The sequence below is a fragment of the Monodon monoceros genome, unplaced genomic scaffold, assembly GCF_005190385.1.
Source record: "Monodon monoceros isolate NGI ecotype Baffin Bay Population unplaced genomic scaffold, NGI_Narwhal_1 Super_Scaffold_16, whole genome shotgun sequence".
Lineage (NCBI taxonomy): Eukaryota > Metazoa > Chordata > Mammalia > Artiodactyla > Monodontidae > Monodon > Monodon monoceros.
In genome coordinates, this window is record NW_021703772.1 from 34,174,864 (window position 1) to 34,190,287 (window position 15,424).

The window sequence follows — 15,424 nt, forward strand, 5'->3', positions numbered from 1 at the left end:
CTTAAACTACAGTCATCCTCCTTACCCTAATCCCACCATATACCACTTATTCAACTAGTGCTCTGAACATTTAAAACCTCTTTTAACAGATCTTGAGTTTCTTGCTATATTTAACTTCAGTTAGAGTGTAAGTCCCATGAGAGCAGGAATCATATTGATTTGATTCCTCAATAAACAATCTTTTTTTTTGAAATAAAGAAATTGATGAAAACTTCTGAGTTTATGCCCGAATTTGTAATGTTGGTTCAAAGAGTTATTTTAATAATCTAGTTCTTAAACACTTACATGCAATCCTGTGAAATTTTTTAAAAGACTGAAACTATAAATTATAATAGATTTTCTAGAGAATATTGGGACAGAATATTTTTTAATTTTGAGGTAATTTTAAACTTAGGATAACGTTCCAACAATAGTACAAAAAACTCATATATCCTTCATCTAGATTTCTCAAATTTAATATTTTACTACATTTGTCATATCGTTCTCTTATTTTTTCTGGACCATTTAACAGTAAGTTGCAGATAACCCTGTTACCCCTTAATAATTCTGTGTGTATTCATTAAACAAGGATACTCTCAAGGACATTCTCCTACATGACCACATATAACCATCAACTTCTGGATATTGACATTGATACAATACTATCTCTGTCTCATCCACAGAACCCATTTAAATTTTGCCAATTGTCCCAACAGTGTCCTTTGAAGGATACATTGCATTTGGTTGTTTCAATCGGGGACAGTTCTTCTGTCTTTGTTTTGTCCTTCGTGACCTTTGTAGAATGTCCTCAGTTTGGGTTTGTCTGTTGTTTCCCCACAATTAGATTTAGGTAATGCCATGTTCTTCTCAGAACATTGTATTACAAGGCACACGTTGTCTCTTTTTCCCATTGCTGATGATATTAATTAACTTTGATCGCTTGGTTAAGGTAGTATCTGCCAGTTTTTTCCATTGTAAAGTTAATCATTGTTAATAGTTAATTGAATTAATGTTACTAAATTAACTTTGCATTGATGAAAATTGTCAGATTCTACCTTAACCAAGTGATCAAAGTTACTATTTTGGGGGTGATACTTTGAGACTGTTTATTCTGTTCCTCATCAAGCCTTTACCCACTAGTTTTAGCACCCATTGATGGGGATGTATCTGACTCAGTTATTACTATGATAATTGCCAATGGTGACTTTCTAATTCCATCATTTTTTTCAACTTTTTTTAGTTGGCATTCTTTTATAAGTTAGAGCTTTTCTGTGTCATTTATTTATTCATTTGTTCATTTGGTTATGTCAGTATAGACTCAGGGATTCCTATTTTAATCAGTGGATTATAATCCATTATTACTGTTTTTTATTTTGATACTTAAATTGTCCAATATATGACCAGTGGGATCTCCTTCAAGCTTCTCTTGCCCTTTCCCTGGCCCAGTCCTGGGATCAGCCATTCTCCAAGGAGCTCTGGTTATTTTTAATGAGAAATGATATTTAGAATCCAAAATCTGGGTGCTAGGTATCCAATGCCACTAGAGTACCATTGCTTTGAGGTCCCCTCAACAGATAGAGCTAGGAAATATGTGTAGGTTCATATACACCCACATAAACACATCTATATCTATCTTTACATTCATACCTATGTTTATATGTATATTTAAAATCATGAGTTCACACCAGTACCTCCAATTCTAGTCATTGTTAGCACAGCCCCACTGAGCATGACACCCATGCTAGTTGAATCTTCATCCCTGACCAGGGGAAGGGGAAGCTTACTTATTTTTCTTTTAACAATTTTTTATATTATAAAAGCTTTACATGTTTATTATAGAAAAGTTAGAAATTACAGAGAAGCAAAAAGAAATTGCTAAATACCATCAAATCCTGACCTCCACAGAATCACTATTAACATCTTGGTTTATAGCCTTTCAAACCTTTTATTTTTGTGTGTCTGCATATGTAATACTTTTATATATCATAATTGGTTTTTCCCACTGCTTTCTTGTAAAAATATATCATGAAAAAGTAGTTGGTTCTTGTTTAAAAGTTACATTTCCAGAATGTCTCTTTTCTTCCCCTGCATTTTAGCCTGTGAATGTTTTCTTTTATTATAACACCGAAAGTATTGGATTCTGGAAACTCCGTTAAATAATTTAAAGATAGTTTATTTCTCCTAACAGGCTTCTTAGATAATAACTGTTTGTAACATCAAACTCTTTTTCTTAGGAATCTCTGGCGGCTGAGATTGAGGGGACCATGCGTAAGAAGCTGAGTTTGGATGAGGAATCTTCTCTCGTTAAACAAAAGTAAGTTCAGATCACATGTGTTGTTACTCAACCATTGGGATGGAAATTAAACAGAAGCCACAATCCATAGTGATTGGTATTATGGGACTCAGTAGTAAATCTGCTTACTATTCAGTTTTTTCCTCGTAGTGCTTGCATCTGTGAGAGCATTCTCTTGTTCTGAAATTTATTTTCTAATAATTTCTCCAAAACTTCAGATGCTCTTCAGGGTGGCTTTATTTTTAATTAACTACACTTACATGTCTCTTTTCTAAAGCATTCCAGTGGTAGGCAGTGGCAATAATGAACACTTCTTTTTTGACAGAGCCCAACAAAAACGGGTATTTGATACTGTCAAGGTTGCCAATGACACACGGGGCTGCTCTGTCCCATTCCCAGCTCTGCTACCCATTCCAGGCTCCAACCGTTCAAGTGTCATCATGACAGCAAAACCTTTTGAATCTGGTTTACAACAAACAGAGGACAAAACAACCCAGAAGAGTAACTTGGAGGAAGATCCAGGGTAAGAAACATAGATTCACACACTCAAATTCCAGCATTGCTCTGTGCTGTCCCAAGGAAGTTCTGGAACTGTCAGTTTTCATTCAGTAATGATTCCCTGTATCATTATTTGTTAGATCATTGGAGTGAAAAAGTTTAATTAAGTGTATTCAAAATGGAGTTTTCATTGAACTATAAAATTCTTTACTACTTTCGTCTCTGGTTTGGCAAAATTTGAGTCTAAATCTTGTGTTCAAAGTCAAATTTGTTTGAATCTGTTTGGTCATTGGCAGTTATGCATAGCATTACATGACACTTTCTCATAACTCATGGTCCTAATTTCAGTTGCTTTGGTGCCATTAGGATAAGCAATAATCTGGAATACCTATTGAGGAAAACTAAATTGCTCTTAATTTCCTATTTGTTTAAATTTAGATTTTTTTCTGCTTTTTATTAATTCAGTTCATTGAATTTTGTATAACTATAAATTAAAGAGAATGACTGGAAAGTCAGCTGAAAGTTTTTGAAAATTAGATGTTTGGCATCTGAGGGAAGTCTTTCTTAATGCAGAAACCCATTACCTTGGGTTTTCAATTGTATTGCCTGGTTTTAAGGGTAGATTCTATACACACAATAGCTTGATGTTTCAATACTACCTCATTGTACACAGTTACCTTAGGAAAAGATCTAACAAACAGATCTGTGAATTCACACATGGAATAACTAAAGCTTGGCTTGCTACTCTTTCTTTTGGTATCAGTTGTAAGATACCGCCAATTTTTTAAATGTTAATAAGTGAAAAACTGTATTGCAGAACTGTGAAAGTGCGGTATTTACAGATCTTGTTGGTTTCTTTTAAATGTTTGTAATATTCATAGAGAATTCTATGGCCTAAAGTAAATTTTTTCACGTTTTAATATTTTTGAAATTGTTTATCTTTTGCAGCTAATGACATGTCATAGTTTAATGGGTAGCATTTTTTTCTTTCTTAGTACATAAAATAATGGTACCTCTTGCCTTCAGTGGTGTTATAGATTCAGTGAAATATAATAATATTTAGTTTTTTGACTACCTAAACTGAATTTATAGATGGTCATTATCTGTAGGTTCATAAATTAAGTGAAACAGAAAAGTTAATAAATACAACATAATAAAGTATAGTTTTGCCTATCTGAAGTCACTTGAAATGACCTATAAAAACATTATATATATGGGCTTCCCTGGTGGCGTAGTGGTTAAGAAGCCGCCTGCCAATGCAGGGGACACGGGTTCAAGCCCTGATCCGGGAAGATCCCACATGCCGCGGAGCAACTAAGCCCATGCGCCATAACTACTGCACCTGCACTCTAGAGCCCGCATGCCACAACTACTGAAGCCCGTGCACCACAACGAAGAGTAGCCCCCGCTCGCCACAACTAGAGAAAGCCTGCATGCAGCAACGAAGACCCAGTGCAGCCAAAAATAAATAAATAAATTTATAAAAAATAAAAATATTATATATATATATTAGAGATTTGGGTTTGTTGTTACTATTTCTGTATTCCAGCTATCTAAGAAAAGATATGTGTTTTTAAGATCAATCTCTTGAACATTCACCATTGTGGAAAGGAGAGGTCTATGCTATGCTTATGCCCCTCACAGATCTAGTCAGTGAATGTGTTTTTCCCATAGGAACGTCCAGAAAGTCTGTCAACCAGGACACTCTGCAGAGAGCGATTTGGCTACAGCCCTGCATCGCCTGAGTCTGCGGCGACAGAACTACTTAAGTGAGAAGCAGTTCTTTGCTGAAGAATGGCAACGGAAGATCCAGGTTCTGGCTGGCCAGAAAGAAGGGGGAAGTGACTGTGGCATCCCCACAGAGACCCTTGACTCCCTCTGCACTGACCAGTCGGAGATCGCAGACCTGAGCAGTGCCAGTTGCCTTCGAGGTTTTATGCCTGAAAAATTGCAAATTGTCAAGCCCCTTGAAGGTAATAAGTAAGGAAGGGCTGTTTCTAAGCCATGTTGTTTGTTGGCTTTGCCTTCCCCTGGAATTGAGATTTCTCTTGTAATTATAAGAACCCTAAATGCAGAAGACGTCTTTATTATCCCTAAATCTTCGCTGTTTGTGTGACCGTGCAGAACTTTGTGGAAAATGAATGAAGAGATTTGCATTCTCCAAGCCATCAGCTGTCAGTTCTCTTCTGCTGATACTGTTTTTTTACAACTGTGAGGGAGGAGGAGTAATCTTTTCTTGTCCTTTGCTAAGGAATATCCTTGATAGCGGTTTTCATGGTAAGATAAACAGGATATGATAGATGAATAAAAATAATCTATATTTAATGCTTCCTCTCTACCTTCCTTTTCAAAAAAAAGTTCTTTACCCAGAAAGTGTCAGTTACTTACAGATATGTGTGTCTGTATTTTTCTTTGTTCAGTTCTGTTAATTTCAGGTCAGTTTCTATTCTCTCCTAAGAACTTGAATTCAAAACAGATCTCTTTGTTTTATGGAATATTGACACTATTCAAATGATCCTCTGCTAGTATCATGAAAGAGTCTGCATTAGACAAAATTTTGAGTCAGTAACCTATAAGGACCCCTCAAACTCAAAGGTGCTATAAGTTCGTTTTATTCATTAGTAGTCAGTACAGGTATTTGTCAGAGTTGCCATTTTTAGGATTATATGACTATTAGTGACAGTTAGACACTGCAGGTACTTGGGATGATCATTCACCAGTATTCGTAGACAGAAACCGTGAGGATTGATCCTCCTTTTTTTATCATCTCCTTCGCTTTCCTACTCTCCCCAAGAGCCTGGTGAAAGGAGAGTCATGAGCACATATGAGTCTTGAGAAATATACAAAAAAAACCCATGGTAATTCAAGGTGCCTTCCAACCTAGGAGCCTGGCTTTTGAGTTCAAAGTTCATAGGCATAGTTCCAGGACAAAGGAGTATTAATTTTTGTCACCTGGGAAAATACAACCCGACGTGATACGTATCTTCTTTCTCATCACTGCCTCCGCATCCTAGTTCCTATTAAGGGTGTTGTCTTGGTTTTTTCACCCCTGCTTTAGATTTCCTTTTTAAAGTTAACTTTTGAAATGAACAGATTATTATTCATACCTTTATCATCTTGTTAATCTTCCACAGATAACTTTAATTTACAAATTTTACCAAAATATTAAGACCAAATAAGTAGTTTTATTATTATCATGAGTTTTTTACACATACAGTTTTAGCTTCTTTCAAGATTTAATATTTGTGGGAAATTTAAAACATGTTCCTTTTTTGGTTTGCGTACTCAGGATCACAAACTCTGCACCAATGGCAGCAGCTTGCTCAACCAAATTTAGGAACCATTCTTGACCCACGACCAGGTGTCATCACTAAAGGCTTTACCCAGTTGCCCAAGGATGCCATCTATCACCTCTCAGATTTAGAAGAAGATGAAGAGGAAGGTATCACTTTTCAGGTTCAGCAACCTCTTCAAGTGGAACAGAAACCATCAATATCCCAGCCAGTAACAGGAATCTTCTTGCCGCCCATGACTTCAGCTGGTGGTCCAGTTACAGGTGAGAAGAGTGCTTGGTTGAGTGTAGTCCAGTAAACAGTAATACTTTGCTTTCTGCGTAACTGTATGGTCAGCTGACTGCCTCTATATAAATCTTACTGGGGTGTACTCAGTCTTGAATATAAGACAATAGAAGTCTATAGCATAAGTGCCCCTTCTAATTCTCTCCACTTCTTAGCCAACCTGCATAAATAGATAGGCAGAGAGAGAGCAGTTCAGCCAGTGGTTCACAAAACTTTTGGACTCAGGATCTCTTTACACTCTTAAAAATCGTTAAGAATTCCAGAGAGCGTCTGTGTGGGTTGTATCTACCGATATTTACCTATTAGAAATCAAAACTGAGAAATTATAAAAATATTTATTGACTCATTATTTTAAAAGAGTTACATGTTAGCACAAATAATATGTTTTATGAAAAATAGCTGTATTTTTTAAAGTAGTTTACAAAGTGGTTTAGTTTTACAGTTTTGCCAGTCTCTAATTTATGGCTTAACAGAAGATAGCAGGATTCTTGTGTCAGCTTCTACATTCAGTCTATTAAAATATGTTGTTTTGGTTGAGGACTATGAAGAAAATACAGCCTCATCATCATCAAAAAGTCTACAAACAATAAATTCTGCAGAGGGTGTGGAGAAAAAGGAACCCTCCTACACTGTTGGTGGGAATGTAAATTGGTGCAGCCACTATTGAGAACAGTATGAAGGTTCCTTAAAAAGCTAAAAATAGGGGCTTCCCTGGTGGCACAGTGGTTGAGAGTCCGCCTGCCAATGCAGGGGACACGGGTTCGTGCCCCTGTCCGGGAAGATCCCACATGCCGCAGAGCGGCTGGGCCCGTGAGCCATGGCCGCTGAGCCTGCGCGTCCGGAGCCTGTGCTCCGCAACGGGAGAGGCCACAACAGTGAGAGGCCCGCGTACCGCCAAAAAAAAAAAAAAAAAAAAAACAAGCTAAAAATAGAACTACCATATGATTCCTGGGCATGTATTCGGAGAAAACCATAATTCAGAAAGATACATGCACCCCAGTGTTCATTGCAGCACTATTTACAATAGCCAGGTCATGGAAGCAACCTAAATGTCCATGAACAGATGAATGGATAAAGAAGATGTGGTACATATATACAATGGAATACCACTCAGCCATAAAAAAGAATGAAATAATGCCATTTGCAGCAACATGGTTGGACCTAGAGATTATTATACTAAGTAAGCCAGACAGAGAAGGTCAAAAATCATATGTTATTGCTTATATGTGGAATCTTAAAAAAATTGATATAAATGAATTTATATACAAAACAGAGATAGACCCACAGACATAGAAAACAAACTTATGGTTACCAAAGGGGTGAGGGGGGTGGGGAGGGGATAAATTAGGAGTTTAATAATAAATTAATAATTTATTTAATAATAAATTAGGGATTAGCATATACACACTACTATATATAAAATAGATAACCAACAAGGACCTACTGTATAGCACAGGGAACTGTACTCAGTATTTTGTAATAATACATAAGGGAAAAGAATATGAAAAAGAAAAAATATATATTTATTTATGTAACTGAATCACTTTGCTATATACCTGAAACTAACAGAACATTGTAAATCAACTATACCTCAATAGAAAAATAAAATGAAATAAAAAGAATTTAAAATTTAAAAAAAGAAAGGAAATACAGCCTCACACAGATACATGGTTGGAAAAGGAAAGAGTATTTTAATAGCCTCTTCAGGTATTTGTGGATATTCTTTGATATTACACCAAAACTTGATAAGTGGTAGTCTCTTTAAGGTTTGTAGCAATGTGAATCTAAAACCCTATCAGTGAATTTTTCATACTTTGTTACATTAAAATCTATTAGTCTGTCCTGCTCTTTGAATGCATCTTTTACCTATGCATGATTTTGTTAACATAATGCATTGGTCATTTGGAAAATATTGGTTCACTGAGTTATGCAGATCTTCCAAATGTTGACCCATTTCATTATAGAATATATTAAAATCATATATATCACCACCTGTCTCATTGGGTAAGTCTTTTTGTATTAGGAAGCTTTCAAGCTCTCAGCGATGGATACAAGTCTACCAAAACACTTATTTTCACTTGAAAGCTCAAATTTCGTCACTGGCAGCAAATCCTGTCAGCTATTTTCTTGAAGAGACAGGCTCACTACATTCTTTTTCAAGAAAATGTTGCCAAATATCCAAGTCTGAATAACTGTAGTTTTTGTATTAATTGTTCTTTCAAGTAAAAATGGTGTTCTGTGAAAAAAATGTAAAAATTGCATATATGCTTTTCCTCTAGATAACCATTGTATCTCTGTATAAAGCAGAGTGCTTAATGCTTCCCATTTCATCACACAGAATATTAAAAAGTTTCAAGGGTCAAGGTTTTTTTTTAATTTATTTATTTATTTATTTTTGGCTGCTCTGGGTCTTCATTGCTGCACGCAGGCTTCCTCTAGTTGCAGCGAGCAGGGGTTACTCTTCATTGCGGTGTGCGGACTTCTCATTGCAGTGGCTTCTCTTATTGTGGAGCATGGGCTCTAGGCACGCGGGCTTCAGTAGTTGTGGCATGTAGGCTCAGTAGTTGTGGCTCACGGGCTCTAGAGCACAGGCTCAATAGTTGCGGCACATGGGCTTAGTTGCTCCGCGGCATGTGGGACCTTCCCGGACCAGGGCTCGAACCCGTGTTCCCTGCCTTGGCAGGTGGATTCTTAACCACTGTGCCACCAGGGAAGCCCAAGGGTCAAGATTTTTTTTATATATATAAATTTATTTTATTTTTATTTATTTATTATTTTTGGCTATGTTGGGTCTTCATTGCTGTGCACGGGCTTTCTCTAGTTGCAGTGAGCCGGGGCTACTCTTCATTGCGGCGTGCGGGCTTCTCATTGCGGTGGCTTCTCTTGTTGCGGAGCATGGGCTCTAGAGCACATGGGCTTCAGTAGATGAGGCGCATGAGCTCAGTAGTTGTGGCTCGTGGGCTCTAGAACACAGGCTCAGTAGTTGTGGCGAACGGACTTAGTTGCTCCGTGGCTTGTGGGATCTTCCTGGATCAGGGCTTGAACCCATGTCCCCTGCATTGGCAGGCGGATTCTTAACTACTGCGCCACTAGGGAAGCCCCTGGCAGGCGGATTCTTAACCACTGCGCCACCAGAGAAGTCCCCCAAGGGTCAAGATTTAATATATAATTTTTACTGCTTCATCAGGACATTCTGATATGAATTTGGCTTTTTTTTTCCTGCTGTAATTGGACAATAGTGATGAATACTAGTACAGTTTGTGCCATTGCCTTGATTTGTGCTACGGAGCCAGCAGCTTTACCCACTATTACTTTTGCACCAGCAGTGCAAGTGCCAACCCAGTCAAAAAGGCAGATAGCATCTTAACATTGCTATGAAAGTACTTTTGACCTGTAGACACACAAAGTGCAAACAACACTTCGAGAACCACTGGAGTAGATAGTTTGGCTAGAAAGATTGGACGACTAGTTCTTGGTTTGGTTTTTTTTTCTAATGTATTTTTTCAGAATGTGTTTTTCTCTTGTTTCTAAGCTATATTAAATCCTTTTGAATTACAGTTTCAAATTATTGGAAGGATTCAGCTACATACTAACCAGTGGATACTAATACAATATGTAGGGCTTCCCTGGTGGCACAGTGGTTAAGAATCCGCCTGCCAATGCAGGGGATACAGGTTCCAGCCCTGGTCCGGGAAGATCCCACATGCTGGGGAGCAACTAAGCCCGTGCACTACAACTACTGAGCCTGTGCTCTAGAGCCTGCGAGCCACAACTACTGAGCCTGTGTGCCACAACTACTGAAGCCCACGTGCCTAGAAGCCCTTCTCCACAACAAGAGAAGCCACTGCAATGAGAAGCTCGCACACCACAACGAAGAGTAGCCCCTACTCGCCACAACTAGAGAAAGCCCACACACAGCAACGAAGACCCAACGCAGCCAAAAATAAATAAATAAATAAATTCATGGGGAAAAAATGAAATATGTATATTTCATTTCTAGATTTGGGAATTTTTTTATAAAAGGCACCAGATAAATGCTGTATCATTAATAGTAATGACGAACTTTTTACCTTATTAACCTAGTCTTTCAATTTTGTGTTTGTTTCCCTAAAACTGTCTACTTCAGCTGCAACCTCAAACCCAGGAAAGTGTCTCTCCTGCACAAACTCAACATTCACCTTCACCACCTGTAGGATATTACATCCTTCTGATATTACTCAGGTTACCCCCAGGTAAGAGGGGCTGGGCAATATGAGGCCTTACTTCTTTCCTCAACTCTGTTTTCTTGAATTTCTTTTTTAAATTACTGTCATTTTAATTCCCAGAATTTTAATTAATGTCCTGTGATAATTTGTCTTTGGAATATTTTCACATTGTATTTTCTCATTTGATCATTATAACTCTTTGAAGTAGGCAAGCCAAGCGAGTATGTAGTGTCTAAATGAAGAAAATGAGGCGTAGAAAGTTCAGGTGACTGGTCCAAGGGCAGGCAGGTAGTAAATGACCCAGCTGAAACTATACCCAGAGTTAGCCAGACTGCAAGATTGGAGGGACTAGTCCTCTGCACAAGACTGCCCTCATTTCTGATATGACCTGCAAGTTCAGGGGCTTCCCAAAACCATGCTCTTGTTTGATAAATTTTCTAGAAGGACTCACAGAACTCACTGAAAGCTGTTATGCACGTGGTTACTGTTTATTACAGGGAAAGGTTACAGGATAAAATTAGCCAAAGGAAGAGACACATAAGTCAGAGTCTGGGAGGGTTCCGCACATGAAACCTCCCTGTCCTTAGGAATCATTACTTTCCTGGTATCAGTGTTTGATAGTGCACACAGAGTATTGCCAACCAGGGAAGCTCACCCGAGCCTTAGTGTCCAGATTTTTTTTACTGAGGCTTCACTGTGTAAGGCATGATTGATTGATTACCTATATAGCTATAACTCACTATAACTATAATAACTCACCTCCAGGTCCACTGACGCAAAGCTTCCACCCTAAATCACATGGTTAGTCTTCCTGGCATGGCCAGTCCCCATCCTACAGCTATTGGGTGTGGCCAGGTCCACTCCAAGATCTAGTGTGGCCAGGCTCCATCCTGAACAAACACACTTCTAGCAGCCATGGCATAGATTACCTCCCAGAAGCTGAGGGCAAAGCCAGAACCCTCTGGGCAGTCCAAATTATTTACTACACAGATTAGAACAATAAGCAATATTGCTGAAATTTCTGTCCTACCAATTCCAAAAAGAATCTAAGGCAATTTCCAGAGATATGTAGAACTTTGCAGGATAATGTTAACTAGAAGTAGAGAAGAAAAATGAAGCAAAAAAGAATCAAGAGTAAGGATATAAAATGGATAGAGGAATACACCTAGTGTATAAATTGTACTATAAAGTCTTATATACTTGCTAAGTAAGGTGAGCCATGTATTTGAGTCTTAGCTTTTTAGCTGCCAGTGTAGAGGGAAATAACATTATGATTCACAATGTTTGTAAGATAGAAGCAAATTGACTTTAGGGAAGCATTTGGGTGGTATCCTATAAAGACCTCAATAAAGTCTACAGGCATACCTGCAATATTTCTACATTGTTCTTATAGTCAACAAGATAGCAGGTTTTATAAAATTGGTTCCTGAGGAGGCTCTCAATACAGGTTGATACCATCATTTGGTATGGTAGTGACATGAACAGTTTAGGAAAAGACGGGCAATTCTACAATAAAGTAGGACCAGGGAGGTGGGAGACTGGGAATACAGTAGACAGATTACATCAGAACCAAGGCGTCAAAGTTGTTTGCTTTAATACAAGTTGGTACTTTAGAAAGTTTATTTATTAATCCTAAATTTGCATCTTGTTCATAATCTTTATAAATCTTGATATCTAGATATTCTGAGTATTTTGTGTTAAAGTGAAAGTTCATGTATTAAATGCTGGTAACATTTGCTCAAGGGGGAATAATTTGCTAAAGAAGTACCCTCTCCATTCTATCACCATTTCCTTGAGTACATGATTGTTTATTTAGTTTTTTTTCTTTTTAACAAAACATAGAGTAAGAAGAAAGATTCTAATAGCTGTCAAAGCTTTTAATTATTTTTAATTTCCCAGAAACCCATGCTTTAAGTCAAGATTGAGAAAAATTCGTTCCATGGGTATCCTTATAGTACTATTCTTTGGAATTAACATTCTTGGAAGTTTAACAATTAGAACTTTATTCTCAGTAATATAAAATTGACAGATTAAAAAGAAATGTGTCTCCTTAGAAAACCGTCTTCGGTTTAATTATGAAAGATTGTATTTTCTAAAAGGTTGAAGAATTGTTAAATCACGGATTATTGTCTCTTGGTGTATTTCACTTTATGGAATGGATATGTTAATAAAAATCTCTAAACTTTACTTTCTTCAATATTTAAATTTCTTTGATTTTTTAATTATAAAATTTAGTTGTATTTCCACAGATACATATTTTAGAGTTAAAATTTAAGAATAATAAAGTAATGATTTGAGAATAATAAAGTTATCTAAGTACAGTAAACTCATATTCTGTGAAAAGAAATATGTTTCAATAAGTTAATGACTAAATTACAAATAACTAATCATTGAAGTAACACATCAAAATTTTCATTCCTCAGATACTGATGTGTTGCCTGTTCCTCTATATTTACTATGGATAACTACTGTAATTACTTTAAATGCTGACTTGGGATTACTTTTTATTCTTAAATTCTCTCTCCTGCTTTTTTTTTTTTCTTTCTGTGTAAAGCTCTGACTTCACTTCATTATCCTGTGGAAGTAGTGGTAGCAGCTCATCAAACACAGCAGTGAATTCTCCTGCTATGTCCTATAGGCTCAGCATTGGTGAATCCATCACCAACCGACGAGATTCCACCATAACCTTCAGCAGCACCATGAGCTTGGCCGAACTTCTACAAAAGCGAGGCATCTCTGCTAAAGCATACCACAGCCCAGTTTCAGAGGACCCCCTCCTCCAGCCTCTCCCTAGAGGCCTGGCTATCCCTTCCACGCCACCAAATTCACCGTCTCACTCACCTCGCCCTTCTCCTTTGCCCGTTGAGCCTCGAGTGCATCTCTCTGAAAATTTTTTGGCCTCCCGACCAGCTGAAACATTCCTCCAGGAGATGTATGGCTTGAGACCATCCCGAAACCCTCCTGATGTTGGCCAGTTGAAGATGAACTTAGTGGACAGGCTGAAAAGACTGGGGATAGCCAGAGTGATCAAGACCCCTGCAGCCCAGGAAAATGGAAGAAGCCAAGAGGCAGAAAATGGTCTTGAAAGACCAAACTCTGCTGTCTATTTAAATTCAGGTAGCAATTTATTGAGTGGACTGAGGAGGAATCAGAGTCTTCCAGTCATTATGGGTAGCTTTGGCACCCCAGTTTGCACATCATCACCCAAAATGGATATCCTGAAGGAAGACTGAGGTTCAGCAGTTGACTGACCTCTTACACAAGTTAGCACATGAAGGAAAGATTTGCACTGATACATGTAGTCTTGTCTGAGAGAAAAGGAATGTTGCAGAAGGGTTGTGAATGTGGGAAGGGGAAAGTGGAAGAACGGAAACAGAATTGGCATGAGGTCTGTCTGATAAATTGAAAGTATAAATGAATAGGTCATGAGTGTTTGGAAGCAGAGAAAGAAGAAATGTTTAATGTGGTCCTCCAGTTGGTATTTCTTGTCTTGAAAATAAAAAGTGACTGGAAAATAAATTCAGTAATATTGGAACATACCAGAAATACTGAACTTGCTAGCACATTTACTTCTGGTGAGCATAAGCAGGGAGGACCCAGGTTAGGAGATGGGAAAAAAGGAGGAGCAGCTTTGACCGTTACCTTTAGAAAGCTGTTCTAGAAGGTTGCTGGAGTAAACTCTGTTAGTGAGACAACAGTGAGATGGCTTATCTGCTGGCCCCTGTTAATGTCTGGTTAAATTACACCTCCATCAAAGAGTACGCTCACTGCATTATCAGCAAGGAATTTTACCTTTTGCATAAGATCAGACTAGTGGAGACTCCCTTTTTGCTTTCTGTTTTCAGGCCTTTGAGCCACTGGGATCCCAAACATAATCCACATTCCTTTTACATTTGTGATTAATAAGGGTTATTTTTTTTTTTTTTTTTTTTTGCGGTACACGGGCCTCTCACTGTTTTGGCCTTTTCTCAGAGCACAGGCTCCGGACGCGCAGGCTCAGCGGCCATGGCTCACGGGCCTAGCCGCTCCGCGGCATGTGGGATCTTCCCGGACCAGGGCATGAACCCGTGTCCCTTGCATCAGCAGACGGACTCTCAACCACTGCGCCACCAGGGAAGCCCAAGGATTAATTTTTTTAATTTGTATTTTTATACAGTAACCCCCCAAACAACATGAATGGGGGGTAGGAGGGATTTACTTTAAGAAGGAAGATATGGGTACATTGGAACCAAGGAAACTTGTTTTCAGAATATTTCTTCTGAATAAGTGCATTGGCAAAGGTGTATGAACATAATTACTGTACATGTCTTTCAAATTTCCTTGGAGGCTGGATGGGTTAAACCAGAAGTGCAATCAATAGGAATTAGAGAATGTTGTGTATTTATCTTTGTAAGTATTTTTGGAAGGAAAGTTGGTTGCAACTAAACTTTTTCCAAAATGTGCTATGCATACTTTTAATGAAAGATGACATATATTTGCACAAAAATTCTCAGGCACAGCAAATTATTATAAACTGAAGTAAAACCCAGGTGCTTTCTTTGAGATTGTGTTTTTTTAATATAAAATAAAATTAAAACATCTGCCTTTTTCTTCATACCCGCGGAAGTAGAGAATGAACTTTTTTCGATGGGAAAGTCAAATCCTTTTTCTTTTTCTCTGGGATTCCTTTTTTCTCTTTTTTAATTATGTGAAATGGCAAAGTGAAACTCCGGGATTAGGTTTCAGCTTTCAGCAGTGTGACGCAAGGCTGTGAATTGGGAAAAACAGATCTGTTTTCTGAGCATTGCTGACCAAGGTCTGCTTCTCATCAGATGACATGGCTTTATCTCGGCCATGCAGTTGAGAAAGAAATGCTGTTACATGAAAGGCAT

At 38.0% G+C, this 15,424-nt stretch overlaps 1 protein-coding gene across 3 annotated transcripts in view; it reads left to right on the forward strand.

Annotated features, from left to right (window-relative positions):
• The window catches only part of TRAK2 (trafficking kinesin protein 2), a 60,669-nt gene extending 46,189 nt beyond the window's left edge, over positions 1-14,480 (forward strand). Inside the window, exons 11-16 of one of the 3 annotated variants that reach the window (XM_029226069.1) lie at positions 2,214-2,293; positions 2,598-2,795; positions 4,445-4,743; positions 6,060-6,326; positions 10,475-10,580; positions 13,192-14,480. In XM_029226069.1, the coding sequence (XP_029081902.1) occupies positions 2,214-2,293; positions 2,598-2,795; positions 4,445-4,743; positions 6,060-6,326; positions 10,475-10,580; positions 13,192-13,786 (1,545 nt within the window). In that variant the 3' untranslated portion in view covers positions 13,787-14,480. Of the gene's footprint in view, positions 1-2,213; positions 2,294-2,597; positions 2,796-4,444; positions 4,744-6,059; positions 6,327-10,474; positions 10,581-13,107 lie in introns of all 3 variants that reach the window. The other 2 variants (XM_029226067.1, XM_029226068.1) reach the window with 2 other exon arrangements.
• The last annotated feature ends 944 nt before the right edge of the window (positions 14,481-15,424 follow it).